Below are 16,637 nucleotides of genomic sequence, written 5' to 3' on the forward strand. Positions count from 1 at the left end.
ATTAGTGTGCTCTGGAGCCATCCTGTCTGAGCGAGGACAAAAATGTGTGAGCCGGAGGCTAAATAACTGTGAGCTAGCTCACACTAACTCAGCTTAGAGGGAACACTGCTCTTGGTTATCAGAGGCTCCGTGCAGGAGCTGAAGGGAAAGAAGAAGAAGAAGAAGAAGAAGAAGAAGAAGAAGAAGAAGAAGAAGAAGAAGAAGAAGAAGAAGAAGAAGAAGAAGAAGAAGAAGAAGAAGAAGCCCACTCGCCCAAATGCAGACCTCAGGTTTCCACAGCATTTGCTACACACTCAGTTTAAGACAAAGGTTAAAACAAGACAACTCATTAGCCTCAGTCTAGCTGACATTAGTCGTGATGGACCACCTGAGTCCATGCATGCCTACTCAGAAACAAGGCCCACTCAATTCCACAGGTCCTAGCGCCAAGCCAAGTTTCAGCCTACATTCCCTTGAAGGCAGACAGCTTCACTAATTTGAATGAGGTTGGAGTCATTATCTCTATTGCAGATCCATTATCTATGACAATCCATCTTTGTCTGGGTTTAAATGTCGCACAGTTTGTGCTTTGCAGTGATTACATCTGCTTTCAAGGCTTATTTTAGGTTGCGTTTGTTGGCTACACTTAAGACAACAAAATATGATAAATATAGTATTTACAAAGTTCTTTTTGTGTGTGAGCAAAACAAAATGGCCTCAAAGACAACCCAGTCGCGATACAAACTTCTGAGAAAACAGGAAAACCGTCTCCGATTCCCTTCATACAAAATAATTGCCCACTTTGTCTACACAGTAGAAACTGAAAAGGCAAAAAGTTTATATATTTTGATACATATATGCACAAAACATATACATATATGCATGTACCTGGAGCTGGACCAACCCCAATTAAAATTTCAACCAGTCTCCCCCCGAATGTTGGGGATCAAGAGGTCAAAGTTTAGAATATCAGTTTGTCGGGTGTGACCGGCTCCAGTATAAACAAGCAAGGAGAACACACACATACTCACATGTGGGATATGCTAATGCATATGCCCATGTGAGAAACACATTGAAATTCATGACATCCTTCAAGAATATCCATGTCGGTAGCTTGACAAGAAAAGTCCTCTTGGGGTCATCCACTCAAAAAATATTTGGGGGAGGGCGGGAACAACGAGAGTTTTCCACAATCAGCCACACAACTTTTTCAGTTTTAAATAATCGAATTTTCCTTGTCGTGGCAGGTTTTCCCATTTAAATGTTCACTGGCGCAGTCGTGATTGGAGGTGAAGCTCTGAGCATCTGTGATTGAGGAGACAGTGTAGGAAGCTGAGCGAATGGCGTCCGAGTGAGCAAAGCTGTTATCAAATTGGATCTTGTATTGATTCCAGTGCCTTCGGATAACAGACTGGACCTATTCCAAGGAACAGGAAAACAATCAAACTGTAGTACAATATTGAGATTCATTCTTCTTGTTGTTCTAGGGATACAGTTCTTTAAGGCTTGTGAGCTGCTTTAGGCCCATTCTGTATCTAGCATTCGCTCCGTTGTTTTACCAAACCCACACTGGAACAGAAAAAGATGTGGCTCAAAACCACATTCAAATACACCGGGCCAACGCCATACTGACTGCAGGGTCACCCCTGAACAGCCATAAAACGGCCATAAACCCCTGCAGACAGTACCACACCTGAACAGCCATAAAAAGGTCATAAATCCCTGCAAGATAGTACCATAAAACCAAGAGATAAACCCAACCATCAAAGAAAATGAAAGTGGCATGCAATGCAGAGGGGAATTTCTGTCCCAACGTGGGTTTGGTAAAACAGCAGAGCGAATGCTAGATGCAGAATGGGCCTTCAAAATCATCAGAGTGGAAGTGTGGGGAATACTTCTTAAAATACCACCGACACATACATGTGCCACGTCACACTGAAAAAAGTCATCTTGTATGCACAATATTGAAGGAAGCACAACACCTTGATTATCTAATGAAAGGAGCTTTGATTCCTGAACACTTATGCCTCCAAAAATCTTGTTGGTCTCTAGACCTGAATCTAGCGGTTCTATTGCAACCCAGCACGTCTACCCTCTGAAAACACCTTGGGTTTTATAAAATTTAATACCTAACCCTGGCAATTAATTTTTAACAGGTGGAATGTGATAAGCCGCACTGGCTCCCGTGAGACCAGAGGCAATCAGCAACGGGGTCCTCCTCCTCGGTGTGAACACCAATGGAAGCTTTGGCAGATTCCCCCCCCCCAAAAAAAAACACAGAGACCAAGCAAATGGGAGTGAACAGCTGAGATGTCTCAAAGGGAGAATGCCACCAAAGCTTCACACCGAAGAGGAGGGGGATAAGAGAGCCCTCTGCATTCAAATCCTCACCTGCAGACACTTAGAATGTTAAACCACCAACAGGTCAACCGATGTTTCCAGGCTGCTTCGCAACACAACAAACGAACTACTCTAGATGGTTTGGCCATCAATGATAATTAGAGCTAGGATTCCCAAACTATGAATGGACCTCCTTAAGATGACATACGTGGCATGTAAATTCCTTGCTGGTCTTGCCCTCAATCACCCGCTTTCTCACCTCCAAAGATGAAGAGATTTATTCCTTGCCCTTCACTCGGAGTCTTGGAGCGTCTTACAATCTCCTTTCCCTTCCCCTCCCCACAACAGACACCCTGTGAGGTAGGTGGGGCTGAGAAAGCTCTGAGAGAACTGTCCTTGAGAGAACAGCTGTGCCAGAACTATGGCTTGCCCAAGGTCATCCAGCAGCTGCAAGTGGAGGAGTAGGGAATCAAACCTGGTTCTCCCAGATTAGAGTCCGCGCACTTAACCACTACACCAAAGCACTGGAACTTGGACAGAAGCACGTTCCCATGACAACATCACCAAGTGATGCGACCTAATCCAGATGCTCCTGTGTTTGACAAAGAGGTCCCCCCTGTCTTCCTTGGTGTGTCTTTCCCTGTTTTAAGCCATGTTGTGGCCCCCCAAGGCACTTTTACCCCATTTATCTATCACCAATGTGCCCAATCTCTACTAAGCCTTCGCCAGCTCAGCTCTCTAAACCCTTGCCTTGTTTAATTAGACTCAGGGAAGTTCAAACTGTCCCATCTGTGAGACATCAGAGAATCCCTCAATGAAGAATCCCTCAACAAGAGATTCTAATATTTACGCACGGATAAAGGTGACTGCTGTTTCATATGAAAGGAAACTGCAATAAAATTATCTGTACAATCAAGGAGAAAAGGAAAGTCAGGCTTTGAGAATGAATGGTCTGTAGGCACCGGCTGTAGCTCATCTACAGTTTGGTGTAGTGGTTAAGAGTGCAGACTCTAATCTGGGAGAACCGGGTTTGATTCCCGACTCCTCCACATGCAGCTGCTGGTGTGACCTTGGGTCAGTCACAAGTTCTTTCAGAGCTGTTCCCTCACGAGCAGTTCTCTCAGAGCTCTCTCAGCCCCACCTATTTCACAGGTTGTCTGTTGTGGGAGGGGAAGGGAAAGGATATTGTAAGCCACTCTGAGATTCCTTCAGGTAGTGAAGGGCAGGGTATAAATTCAATCTCTTCTTCTTCTATATAGTTATGATTTCTTGTTTTTATTTTAAATCAAAAAAAGGGGGCCACACAGGTCCCAAACGAAGAAGAGCCCCCCCCCCATGATGGTACTGTGGAAAAGAAAGTAGTTAGTTTATTGATAATGTAACATCCCTTACATGTTTCACACATTGTTGTCAGAGGATCTGCAATATTACATATAAAAATGTGCCATTAATAATATATAATTATCTTGCTGACCAATACCCAGAATATGAAAAACAAATTTGAAAAGAACAAAACATTTTCAGATAGATTTGTGCAGGAACAAACACTTAACCTTTTGCAGAGCGGCCCACCTTATGGTTACGAGGTTTCATTTTCTTGCTCATGCCCAGTTATTAGTGCTCCTTTTTCATTTCCATTTTTTAATATTGGGAATATCGTTAAGATAATTATATTTTGTTAACGGCATTTTTAATACAGTATTGCAGATCCCTCGACAAAGCAGTGTGAGGAGGGGTCATTATATTATCAATACACTACTTTCTTCCCCGCTGCAACATTACACAAACCTTTTTTTTTTTTTGCTTCTGAAAATGCACTTTTCAAGATTGCTTTATAAAGGAGGAGACCAGTATAGAGGAAGGGGAGGCAGGGTAATTTTAATCCTTTTGACCTTTGCCATTTTCTTTTGGAAAAGAGCCACTTCCTCAGCTGTTCCACCCATACTGGGAAGAAATATGAGTTCTCCCCAGCATGATTAAAAGCAGCTCAGAGGCACTTTTTCCCCGGGGGGCGGGGGACACAGTAAAGGAAGAAAGAGCAGGAGGAGGAGTGTATTTATACCCCACCCTTCACTAGGAATCTCAGAGTGGCTCACAATCTCCTTTCCCTTTCCCTCCCTACAACAGACACCCTGTGAGGTAAGTGGGGCTGAGACAGCTCTTTTGAGAACCATTCCTGAGAGAACAGCTCTGAGAGAACTGTGGCTCGCCCAAGGTCACACCAGCAGCTGCATGTGAAGGAGTGAGGAATCAAACCCGGTTCTCCCGGATTAGAGTCTGCGCTCCTCACCACCAGTGCTCCCTCTAAGATGAGTTAATGTGAGCTAGCTCACAGTTTTTTAGCCCCCGGCTCACACATTTTCCTCTGAGCTCAGGAAGGATGGCTCCAAAGCAAACTGATTTATGCAACAGCCAAATCACTCGCTCACAACTTTAATGCCGGTAGCTCACAAAGTAGAATTTCTGCTCACAGGACTCCACAGCTTAGAGGGAGCATTGCTCGCCACTACACCAAACAGGCGCTCTGCCTGGAGAAAATGTTCCCCTCTCTACCAATGCCATCCTCCTCCTTGAAAAAGCAATCCTGGACGTTGCATTTGTAAAAGAAAAAATAATATTTAACATAAAAAATAAGCATAAACATGGAAGGAATTGTAATGTGTAGATGAGTGAGTGCACAGCCTCTGAAATGAAGGAGGCCTGGCCAATTCCTTGGATGGGAGAATTAGCTGGGGAAAGGCCATTCCAAGCAACTAGGAGAAAGGACAGGATGCCAACGTACTAAACATACATTGCACAAATATTTCAGGTGATCAGCAGGGCGCGAGACCTCCTAAAAGCTATGATTCCGCTTACGCTGGCAAGATCTGATCTGTATTGCCATAAAGCTGATGGGAAACCATTTTCCTGAACAAAGTTCCACATACTTTTTCTACCTTGGGTAAAAATACCTCGGGTAGAATGAGATGAAGGCACCCAAGGCCTGTTTCCACTCGCTGGAAGGATGTCATGTTTTACGATTGTTTCCGTTCATACAATGGGGCAGGCCACCTGTGCAACAGGATGTTGGATTTATTTACCACAGGCCTTGATAGGATGGAAATGGAATCCAGCTCTTCCCAAAAAGAGCCAATAGCACGAGTGAAATACTGCAAAATATGCATTGCTAAGAAGTGGGGGGGGGGGTTCAGGGGGGAGAACTCCTATTGCTGAAAACTCATCAGCTGCCCTAATTCAAAAGCAGGGTCTCGAACTGCAAAGCCTAGCTAACTAGTAGAATGTAAATTTTGTATGCATGTAACTTTTCACAAATTATGCCAGGTAGGGCTAGTGGGACTGGATTAGATCAGTGATCCCCCAAAATGTTTTAGCCTGGGGGCACCTTTGGACTTCTGACAAAGCATTGTGGGTACAGCCACAAAACCACAAAATGGCTGCTACAGGAGGCTGCCGCAGTCTCCCTTCATTCACACAGTAAAGACTCTTGTGCTGTGGGGGCAGCTGCTGCCAAAGCAACATTTTTTAAAAATCTGCACAGTCAATCAAATCTCCAATGACCAATACGAAGCCTTGCTGGCCAAAAACCTTATTTGGTCCCATCCTCCTTCTAAAAACACTTGGCAGGTGCCAACAAAGGAGCTGGCGAGCGCCATTGTGCCCACAGGGACCATCTTGGGGACTCCTGGGTTAGATCCTCCTCTCTTCTCTGCGCATGCTGGCTGAGTGCACATGTAAAGGGTATACAACAGAAGTATGACATGATGGAGCGCATGTCTCAAAGGCTTGCCACATGGAGCTGCTATCACCTGACTGGTTGTGAAATGAGCGCCACATAGCTACTTCGTTGCATGCATCTGCCCCAGCGTCACAAAGCTTTGGTAAAACCCATGCTCTAATTCATGCTATAACTTGGTGGGTCTCAGGTTCTACTAGGCTTGCCAGTTAAAAGTTAATTTAATTTATTTAATATTATATTTCTACCGGCTCCTCCTCTTTTAGGAAGTTTGGAGCAGCTTCCAGAGAGCTTAAGTAGGGTTCCATCCAGGCCCGGATTAGTCCCACTTTCAGCTGCCCTGTAGTTTTTGGTGCTCGCTCCCAGAACACTTGCCACACCCAGTTTCAAGCCAATTCCGTTCAGACCAATGTCCCAAACCATAAAGAGAAAAGATGTCATTTACTGTACCTCTCCGTTAAAAAAGCAGAAGATCGTTGCTACCAACAAACCCTGTAGAATAAAACAGACAGTTGTTTAGTTTGATGGGAAAGATGTATTTAATGAAAGTTATACTTAAGTATGTATCATGGACATTGGATTGAGTCAAATATTTGTGACGGAACATTTCCTGTGCAAAATAAGGGTGGGAGAGGACCCTCCCCCAAGATTGGCTGCAGAGCTGGGGCCTTTTTTGTTTGAAATTAGACCTTCTTCATGGCTATTTGGCAATGTTACTCTTATCGGTGAGTTACTGTCTATTTGATGGGATGGGAATGCCTTTGCTCTTAGTTTCCCCTCAGTAATATTAGCTAGATGACAAAAGACCCACTCTCTGGAGCACCTGTGCCTGAATGCCAGTTGAGGGGAAAGAACGGATTGTGTCTGGGGCATGTACCAGCTACACAAACACTTCTGCCCCCATTTCACACACTCCTGAAAAATCACCCAAAGAGGAAAAATGTCAGGGCCAAGACGGAGCCTGTGAATACACCGCCTCATCTAAGGCATTGGTTCAGCCCAAAGAATGTTTGAAAAAAGGGCCTTTTTATTTGTAATATAAATACTTACATTAAAAAAAAATAAGATGCATTTTTGAGGAGAAAAATATCTAATTATAAAATCAATGGCGTTCCACTGACAGAAGAGGAAGAAAGAATTATAGCCCACCCCTTCACGTGGCTATCACTCCAACTAGGCCCCACTGCTTTGGGGAAAAACTTTTCCAAGGTCTGAAAAGGCTATGGGGCGGCGGGAGGGAGAGGGATCCACAACAGTCAGCACCTCCCACTGACGGATCCTTAGATCCAGTCCCCAGGTTCTTAGGCTTGGTCTATGAGAAAGTCATTAAGCTTCACTAAGAATATGACACACAGGGTTTCCAGCCTTCAGGTGGGGCCTGGAGATCTCCTGCTATTACACTTGATCTCCAGATGACAGGGATCCATTCCCCTGGAGAAAATGGCTGCTCTGGAGGATGGACTCGGTAGCATTGTACCTTGCTGAGGTCCCTACCCTCCTCAAACCCCGACCTCCTCAGGCACACACACCCCAAATCTCCAGTATCTCCCCACCCAGATGTAACTAGCAACTCTACAAATCCACTTTGGTGGACAGTGAACTATGGCCCTGGAGGGAGCCCGCTTTGAAATGAGGGAAACTCTTCATGAAATATGTCCTTTCCTTCCCATTGCCACTCCACACTTTTGGCCTTCTTCTCCATGAACTACAGTGCAGAACTGAAGCGGGGAATTCCTTTCAGAAAAAGGTCTGGTGTGGTTTATGAGTGATGTTTACATATGCAGTTCATTAAAATGTGTCTCCCCCTCCATTTCTTGACATTCCTTTCCCAGCAGCTGTGAACTACAAACGGTTCTTCAGAGTTCATACCTGATAGTGCATAAGAATATTGATTATATAGTCATAAATCTCTTCAGCGATACGGCCCTCTGGTCGCCAAGGCATCAACACAAACTCAATACCAAGAAGTGGCACCAAGATTAGGGTGGCTCTGACAGCTTTCATGTAGAGATTCGATTCCGCGCGGTGGGTGACTTTTAGCTTGGTTATCAGAACGCGGACAATGTTCAACAGGAAAAAGAGATTCACCTGGAAGGAGAGGAAATGCTTCCAGTTCAGTGTTGTTGTGAGGTAATCTGGTAATATAAACGCTAAGGCAGTTGAGCAGGCCACAAAGCCAGAAATTCTGTGGTGTGAGGCACTGCAAGAATTCTACTTATTTATTTTGTTCTACTTCTATCCCTCCCCCACCACCACATTTGTAGGCTCAGGGCAGGTACCAACAGATATATATGCACAATTTATGCAGATTTACAAATTAAAACATATTACAATAATCAATTAAAATCTATAAAATCATCAGTCTAGTTCCCTAAAATCATCAACATTTAAAACAACAATGTGCCTCAGTGGCAGATAGTGTGGTCTAGGGTTGCCAAGTCCGGCAAACTCACCGGCGGGGGAGGCTCCGATGGCTCCGGGAGCCGGCTCCGGATGTGCGTGCGCCGCCAGCACATCAACGGAAGTGACGTGCGACGTCACTCACATTGGGGGCGTGGCCCAGATCGTCGGGGCGAAAACCATATGGTTCCCCCCGGTGATCTTGGCCCCGCCCCCAACGTGACCGACGTGATTGCGTCACTTCCTTGGGCCAGGGACTACCAGGAGATGTTGAATGTGATACACAGCTAAAGTGTAAATGCAAGTAATCCAATGCGTTTTCAAGAAATTCATGGCCAGAACCTTGGAATGTGGGAGCAGATTTTCTTCTTAGAATCCACTTGACCACTGAAGTCATCTGAGGCCCTACATCGGGTGCTCCTGCCTTCTGAGATTAGGCGAGTGGCAACCAAGGAGACTGCCTTCTCAGTCACGGTGCCAAAACTCTGGAACCCTCTCCCCAGGGAGACTAGGGTTACCAGGTGTGGCAGAATGGGGACTTACCGGCAGCAGGGAACGACCTGCTGGCGGTGGAGGATCCTCTGCCCCCAATGGGGGAATGGCAAGCCTGAGGGAGACTTGTCGGTCCTGTTCTGTTGCCATCTTCCACCAGCAGGTGAAGACTTATTTGTTGCACGTGGCAGTCCTTCAGTGATCCCGCCCAATACCTTAATTGTTTCTGTATGAGTATCTCAACTCTGGTTTTAATGACGTGTTTTTGTTGGTTGTGATGCTTTTTAAAGTATGACTTTATTATATATATTTAAATTTGTTAGTCGCCTCAGTGGCCCTTCTGAGGGCAGAGAAGCAGGTTATAAATTTTGTAAAGTAAAAAAAAAAATCCCACTTGTTCTCACGGTTTCTCTTCACACTCTGGAAGCACAAGCACTACATACGCACATTTTTAAAATTAAATCTAAAATTTCGAGTTAAGTGGACTTGATTATTCCTGGCGGGAACAGGCCAACACTGTCAAAAACAAAAGGGAGGGAGGTGTTAGCCTCTAGAACCATGGAAAGAAGAAGAACGTCTCCAGACTCTCAGACTGTGATGTGTGAGTCAAACCTGAACTCAATAAACCATGGTCCTGGGAATTTCTTGATAGGAAGCCGCTACAGCCCTTAAAACCCGCAACTAATTTCAGCTTCTTTAGCTGAACAAGGCCTCCGATTCTGTTACACGGACTTATTTAGATTTAAGACCACTTAACTTCCTCGTCTAACTTCCTATTGTACACTCAGCAGCACGTCCTTCCTTCGTAGATTAAAATTAGCACTCTCCCCCCCACCCACCACTATGAAATAATCTTCAAAGACTCACAATTCAGATTTTTATTGCGGCCTTTTTGGTGCTTTCCTCTAGCACAGAGATTTTTTATTTATTTTTTTAAAAAGCACAGCCGAGTACTTTCAGAAGCTGTGAAAAGGCAGATTTTAAAGGGAAGCGCCACGCCAGGCTACCAAAGCTGCTCCTGTGGATTAGAGAGGCATGACAGCGGCCTGCTCTGCCTTGAACTCCTTTACATCAAAGAGGCAGTTTCAGAGGGAGCCACGCTGGGCGGCGGCCAAAGAGTTAGGTTTGAGTCCAGTAGCACCTTTGAGACCAGCAAGATTTTGGGGGTACCAGGCTTTGGAAAGTCAAAGCTCCTTATGACAAGGGTTGCCAACTCTGAGTTGGGAAATACCTGGAGATTGGGGGGGGGGGTGTGCAGAGACCTCAGCAGGATATAATGCCACAGAATCCATCCTCCAAATCAGCCATTTTCTCCAGGGGGACTGATCTTGGTCGTCTGGAAACTGATTGTGATAGCGGGAGATCTCCAGGTGCTGCCTGGAGGCTGGCAACCCCACTTATGCCCTGAAAATCTTGTGAGTCTCCAAGGTGCTACTGGACTCAAATCTAGCTCTCAGAAGATGCAGGATCTCAAAAAGGGTCTGAGAAGCAGAACTTCTCTCCTGAACTAGGTCCCGGTCACCAAGTTTGAAAGAACTTGGAACAAAAGCGTAGTCTGACTTGCTTCTCTCTACTATACAAACCTGATTTGGCTCACGTTTCTCACAATTTTTTTTTCCTAAACTGAAAAGCCCCACATCCTTCAGCTCCCAAACCGCTTGATCGTTTTGGTGGCCCGGACTGAATCTCAAGGTGGCCATTCGTTTATTTCCACTGGCGTGTCTTTCAGAGCTGCTTTTCTACAAAATTTAGAAAAGCAGCCCCCAACACTGAGACATAAAATCAAATTCATAACGACATTACTGTATACTTTGGCATTTTCTGTCCTAGTAAGTGCAAATGTTGGCTGGAAATGCTCATTATTTCTGGGCGTGTACAAAGGGGTCTTATTAACTTCATGGGCCGTTCACCAGACCCCCATGGGATATCATTCTGGGAGACCTGCCCCCATATACAGGAGAATAAGGGAGTTGGATCCCACTAGCTTTCCCCCTCAATCCTGCCCAATTTCTCTCATTGCAGCCCCCATCCGGCTCCATGCAGGTCCCATGAACTCCAGCAAAGCCTCTTTGGTAGTCAAAGGGGATTTCCTCCTTGTTCCAACCCCTTGTCCACACGTATAAGTTTCTTGTATTTTCACATTCAAGCAGGGCTATTTTTGGGCAGGAACGCTCAGGAACGGAGTTCCGGCTGGCTCCCAAGTTGGCCACGCCCAGGAGGAACTCATTAGCATAATAGACCACACCCAACAGCAGGAACTCATTAGGATTGGCTACATTAGGGGTGTGTGGCCTAACATGCAAAGGAGTTCCTGCTACAAAAAAAGGCCCTGGGTTTTGACAACAAACAAGGTAAACAGAATAACAAGCAAAAGGTGGGTGTGGCTGGATAACCACACTTCTGGTAACATGGGGGTGTGTGCTAATGTGCTAATGAGCTGTGCTATCCTGCTGAGTATGATGTATTGCCTACCCTGTTGTTATTATCCACACACTTTTTATACAGTGGAAGATTAAACTGGTGGCTGTATAGCAAAGGAAACATTAGACTTAAAATGAATGAATGTAGAAGTTGTTCATACCACAAGAGCAGCACAAATAGGACCATGGATGATATACAACATGTGAGTATCTGAACTGATCCAGCAGCTGTAGGGAGAGAAAGATAAAGTTAGGAGAGAAGAAATCCCAGTCCTTACCAGATAGATCAAATAAACTTGTGTTTACTTACTTGTCGTTGAAATATATGGCCCTTGCAACAGCGTGTATGCAGGAAGGAATCAATGGGAATCCTGTGCAAAACAAATGAGGCACTTCTTACTAAGAACTCTCAATAAGAACTCTAATGAGACAGGCATGGATTACTAATCATTTAGATAGGGTTGCCTTTTTGCCCACCACTGGCGGGAAAACCCCCATCAGCACTCCTCTGTCCCCCACTGGCACTCAGTGGGGCACCAGGAGAAAAAATGGGATGGGGGGGACCCTGTCCCATGATACCCCAAATGTCATTTCCAGCAATGGTCAGTTCCAGCTACAGAAGTGATGGCACCATGTCCCAGGAGGCTCTGGGATTCTGGTTATGCACCCAGAAGTGACGTCTCAGGATGCTGTTAGGGTAAGCACCCCCCACCCCCCCCGGCGGAGATTTCACGTCTCAGTAAACTAAAATTCTACAAACAAACAAATCTTTGCAGAGCTAGTGCACTTCAAAGTAAATTGGCCTGAATGACCCAAAGTGATTGTTTTTAAAAGCTGGGGGGACAGAATACATTTTCTTGATATTGTTAAGTCAGCCAACTAGGACATCTTATTAAATTGCAGGGGTCACCGATCTTTAATGGGAGCAATTTCTGAGTAAGGAAAAACATCTCAAGCTATCACCTCCGTTCCCGCCCCAGCATATTCTATAGTTTTGTTCTGTCCTAGAAACAGAACATGGACTAGGAGGAGCACCCAAAATGAAGCTATCAGCTGAGCAACATAGAGAAAAACCCAAGAAATAAAGCTTTAAAAAAAAAATCCTACCGCAGATCTTTTCCCGGTCTTTTAGGGCAGGCATGTAGGGTTGCCAGCTCTGGGTTGGGAAATACCTGGCGATTTTGGGGTGGAGGCTGAGGAGGGGAGGGAATTCAGTGGGATATAAATGCCATAGAGTCCACTTTCCAAAGCAGCCATTTTTCTCCAGGTGATCTCTGTCGCCTGGAGATCAGTTGTAATCAGGGGTCATTTCGTAGAAAAAGAGGTGCAGGAGCTCATTAGCATAACATATTTGCATATGCCACACCCCCTGACATCACTGGAAGTGTGTCAGATGGCAACACCCACCGTTCAGGCTCCACTGGACTGTTTTGGATTGCTAGCTATTGTGTGTGTGGGGGGGAACGTGCAGATCTGTCCTTGCAGAGGAGGGAGAGCTTGTATCTGAATAAAACTTGGCCTTAAAGGTGCCACTGGACTGTTTTGGACCGAGGGGCCGAGGGCTCTGCAACTTACCTGGCTGCTTCTTGCTCTGACTGAGGACTGCTGAGAGCAGGGGGTGGGGCTTGTTGCATGTGCCCGCCCCCTGGGCTCTTTACTGCCGGAGCGCCACTCCTGTGTGCTCCTGCAGGAAATGACCCCTGGTTGTAATGCCAGGAGATCTTGAGTCACCACCTGGAGATCATGCAAAAGTATATAGTACTGTGTATAATACATGTATGTTCCTTGAAGATGTACCTTGAATATACATCTATTATACACAAGATGTACCTTGAACATACATGTATTATACACAGTGCTATATACTTTTGCATATCTTCCTAACACTGTGACCCTCAGTTTTTGTATTTTCTACCACCTGGAGATTGGCAGCCCTACACTCACAAGCTCCTCTGAAACAACGGGTAAAGTCCTGGTAGCTCATGAGCTACCTGTTGGAGACCCCTGCTCTGTTACTTTTGTTTTAGTTGCAGAAGGAAATGACTTTAATTTTTTTTAAGTATTAGACATTTTCTTTCTAAATTTTGTGTGTGAATGTAATTATGTTATATATCTATAATGCCTGTTAGCCATTCTGGGAGTCAAGATGCAGCAAATATATTCTTTAATAAAATAAAAATAATGTACTGCACTAATAGGGTTGTCAGCCACCAGGTGGGAGCAGGGAAACCCCCGATTTTGCGGGCTCCTGCCCACTGTTGGCTTGCTGGCCAGCGGGGGAATCCCCGCCCCCAACAGCCACGACCCAGTGTGACATCCTCAATGTGATGCTGTAACACAGAAGTGATGTCATCACGCTGGGGACATTGCATGGTGACTCTCTGGTATTTTGGGCAAAACTCTATGGTAACAGTTATTAATATTCATTAGTCTTCTATGATGTAAAATACCGACACTTCCGAGGAAGAATTGGAAACCGCATACTGAAATGCTTGTCAAGTCATTCGCAATTCTGTATCCAGTCTCTCTAGTCTTACCACTTCCAACTCTCACTGTTGGACCGATCATGTAATTGTACAGTTGAAGTGTTATACTTTCTGTGCTGATTATTCCAGGATGGATTTGACACTCATGAGTTGTTAATTTTGATACCTTTTATGCATTTTTGATGTCTATGATTAGTGTTTGGAACACAGATATTCTTTGCTAATGTTCATACATTTATTGATAATTCTGAATGCAATCATTTACTGCAAAAAATTGGATTTTGATATTGTTTGACACGGTGACTCTCTATGGCAATATACCCCACTGAAGTCCCTCTCCTCCCCAAGCCCCACCCCCTCAGGCTCCACCCCCCTAAATCCCCAGGTATTTCCCAACCCAGAGCTGACAACCCTAATCATAATACATTTTGTAGCCCTGAGCCCAGTTTGCCAGAGGTATGAAGTTACAGAAAACCCAAAGACAGTGCCTGCAAGCACATTTAATATTTCGTGACCTTTCATGGGGCTGGAGTCCAGTCCTGTCATGGCTCAGGTTGGGTGACACCTAATGCTGCCACCTAATGCTGCCACCACTCTGGTTTTAGGAAGGCAAAGAGCACCCTCCCAAGACCTTAAGCCCTCCCTTATTTGGCCAATTAATAGATGTGAGGACCAGGCAGAGTAAAGAACAAATAAAAGGTTTATTTTTACAGGAGGTCAGCCCAATATGGGAAACAAACAAAGCGCAAGAACAATAGCACTAAGTGGGTGAAGAGAAAAGAAACCAAATACCCTAATCCGACTAGACTCACAGTCCCTAGCTCACTGTCTCAGTGGGGTCTACTCACCCTTCCTCTCAGGGTGAGGGTCTCTTCCAGCAGCAGCCTTCCCTCTGGCCCTGCTCTCTTGGAAGAAAGAACAGCTCTTCTTCTGTACCAGCTCTTTTATTATAAGTCCCCTTTCTCTGTGATTGGCTAAAATTGGCGCCAAAACCACTCAGGGGCTTCTGGGAGTTGTAAGCCTGGCCTCCTCCCACTGCTACTCAGGCTTCCTGGGTCTGCTAGGCCTTTACTTGCACAGCCCAGATCATGACAAGCCCCATGAAAGGTCACGAAATATTAAATGTGCTTAAGTCTTTAAGATATTGCAGGCACTGTCTTTGGTTTTCCTACACAGATGTTCTTCCTGGAAGCTGTCAAGAAGAGTCACAATTGCCATGTTGACCTGGAAAATAAAAGCCCTGTTTGCAAGCTCCAGTTTTAGCACAATTAAGTCTTCTGTTTAATAAACCTCCCTTGATTGAATACGTCTGTTTTAGTTACTGGTGACTAACACGCGGCTTTAGCCTCCGATGGATAAGCCCGGCTGAGAACCCCCTGGCCACAGACAAGAATTTCCCCCAGATTTTGCCATGAGACCATCTAGTGAAAGCCGTTAGGCAAACGTTTTAAGTGCTTTGCTGGAGCGCAGCCCATAAGAGAAAAAGCACGAACACGTTTTAACTCAATTGTACTCGTTGTCGACCAATAAAAAATGATAACAACAGACACGGTCACAATCCCATGAATTGCTGCACAATGGTGGAAGCAGCCATGTCCTCCTTGAAAGAACTGTGAGGTTCCAATCTTGGCCTTTAGTACAAAATGCAGGGAGACCATGAACTCAAATGGACACGCTGTTAAGACGGCTTTTGCTGCAGAAAATTCTGAAGGACTATTCTGATGCTCCGACTGTTGCCAGAAAGAGATCCTCCTTCACTGCTCCTTTTAACCCATTTTGTATTTTTAAATTAAAAAGTATAACCCCCCCCCAAAGGGAAGAGAGGTGAACTTGCTAGATTTGTTGACATATTTCCTAGAAATAACTGTAACATTAAGAAATAACTATAAGATTAATTATAGACATCTTGATTTGCTTAAGATGTCCCTTATTATTAATGACTGGACTATAGTTGGCTCTCCAAGTAGTAAAAAAAACCTCCATGACCACCAAAGGAAGATCTGAGACAGTTCTAGGAATAAAGAATGATTTTATATTTAAACAGCTTAATTTTACAAAAAATGTTTTCCAGACTATAAATCAAACTGGGATGAAGCCCTGAAGAGCCTAATTAAAGTGACTCTTTAGAATGTCTACGAGCATGAGCATGCATACACTGAAGCAGCTGGCAATTTCTATGTTAATATCACTTTTAAGGCTTTTAAATAGGCTTACCAGGTGCCTGCTAATGGCAGGCCACCTCTTGGTAATTGTTGCCAACGGCTGCCAACACTCATCTGGTCGGCAGGAAGAAGCAGGCCACAAAACAGGTGGCGGCAATTTTTGTCTCTGTGTGATGATGTCACTTCCAGCGAGACATGAAAGTATCGCACCAGGACGACAGGCTAGCACTCGCCCAGAAACTTCTGGGTGAGTGCTAGAGCATTGTCCCGGTGTGATGCTGATGCTTCTGGGTAATGCTGGAAGTGATGTCATCACACAGTGACAGAGATCGCCATCAACACCCCCCCCGAGTAAGTACCTGCCTCCCCTCCCCCGTCTCCTGCAGGTTGCCGGGCTATCAACCCTATTTTTAAAAGACAAAAAGGGAGGCTATTTCAAAACAATGTGTAAATAAGACAGTGTGGTGTGTGTAGAGTTTTTGCTAGAACTGCGGAGACCAAGTCCAGATCCCTATGAAAGTAATTCGGTTGGAATCCAGAGCAAAATTGCCCGTGAGAGCACTGGGGTCTAGAAGCGTCAAGGGCAGAGGTCTGGGGCGGTGGTGGGGCATTTTGCCTCCACACC

General features: G+C 45.1%; 1 protein-coding gene across 1 annotated transcript in view; it reads right to left on the reverse strand.

Annotated features, from left to right (window-relative positions):
* Positions 1–206: 206 nt before the first annotated feature.
* CALCRL (calcitonin receptor like receptor) overlaps positions 207–16,637 on the reverse strand; it is a 125,749-nt gene continuing 109,318 nt past the window's right edge. Inside the window, exons 8-13 of the mRNA XM_015405935.1 lie at positions 12,275–12,278; positions 11,675–11,735; positions 11,526–11,592; positions 7,922–8,140; positions 6,503–6,544; positions 207–1,396 (exon numbers count right to left, since the gene is read on the reverse strand). Of these exons, the coding sequence (XP_015261421.1) occupies positions 1,196–1,396; positions 6,503–6,544; positions 7,922–8,140; positions 11,526–11,592; positions 11,675–11,735; positions 12,275–12,278 (594 nt within the window). The 3' untranslated portion in view covers positions 207–1,195. The remainder of the gene's footprint in view (positions 1,397–6,502; positions 6,545–7,921; positions 8,141–11,525; positions 11,593–11,674; positions 11,736–12,274; positions 12,279–16,637) is intronic.

Source organism: Gekko japonicus, unplaced genomic scaffold (genome assembly GCF_001447785.1).
Source record: "Gekko japonicus isolate JY-2015 unplaced genomic scaffold, Gekko_japonicus_V1.1 scaffold317, whole genome shotgun sequence".
Taxonomy (NCBI): domain Eukaryota; kingdom Metazoa; phylum Chordata; class Lepidosauria; order Squamata; family Gekkonidae; genus Gekko; species Gekko japonicus.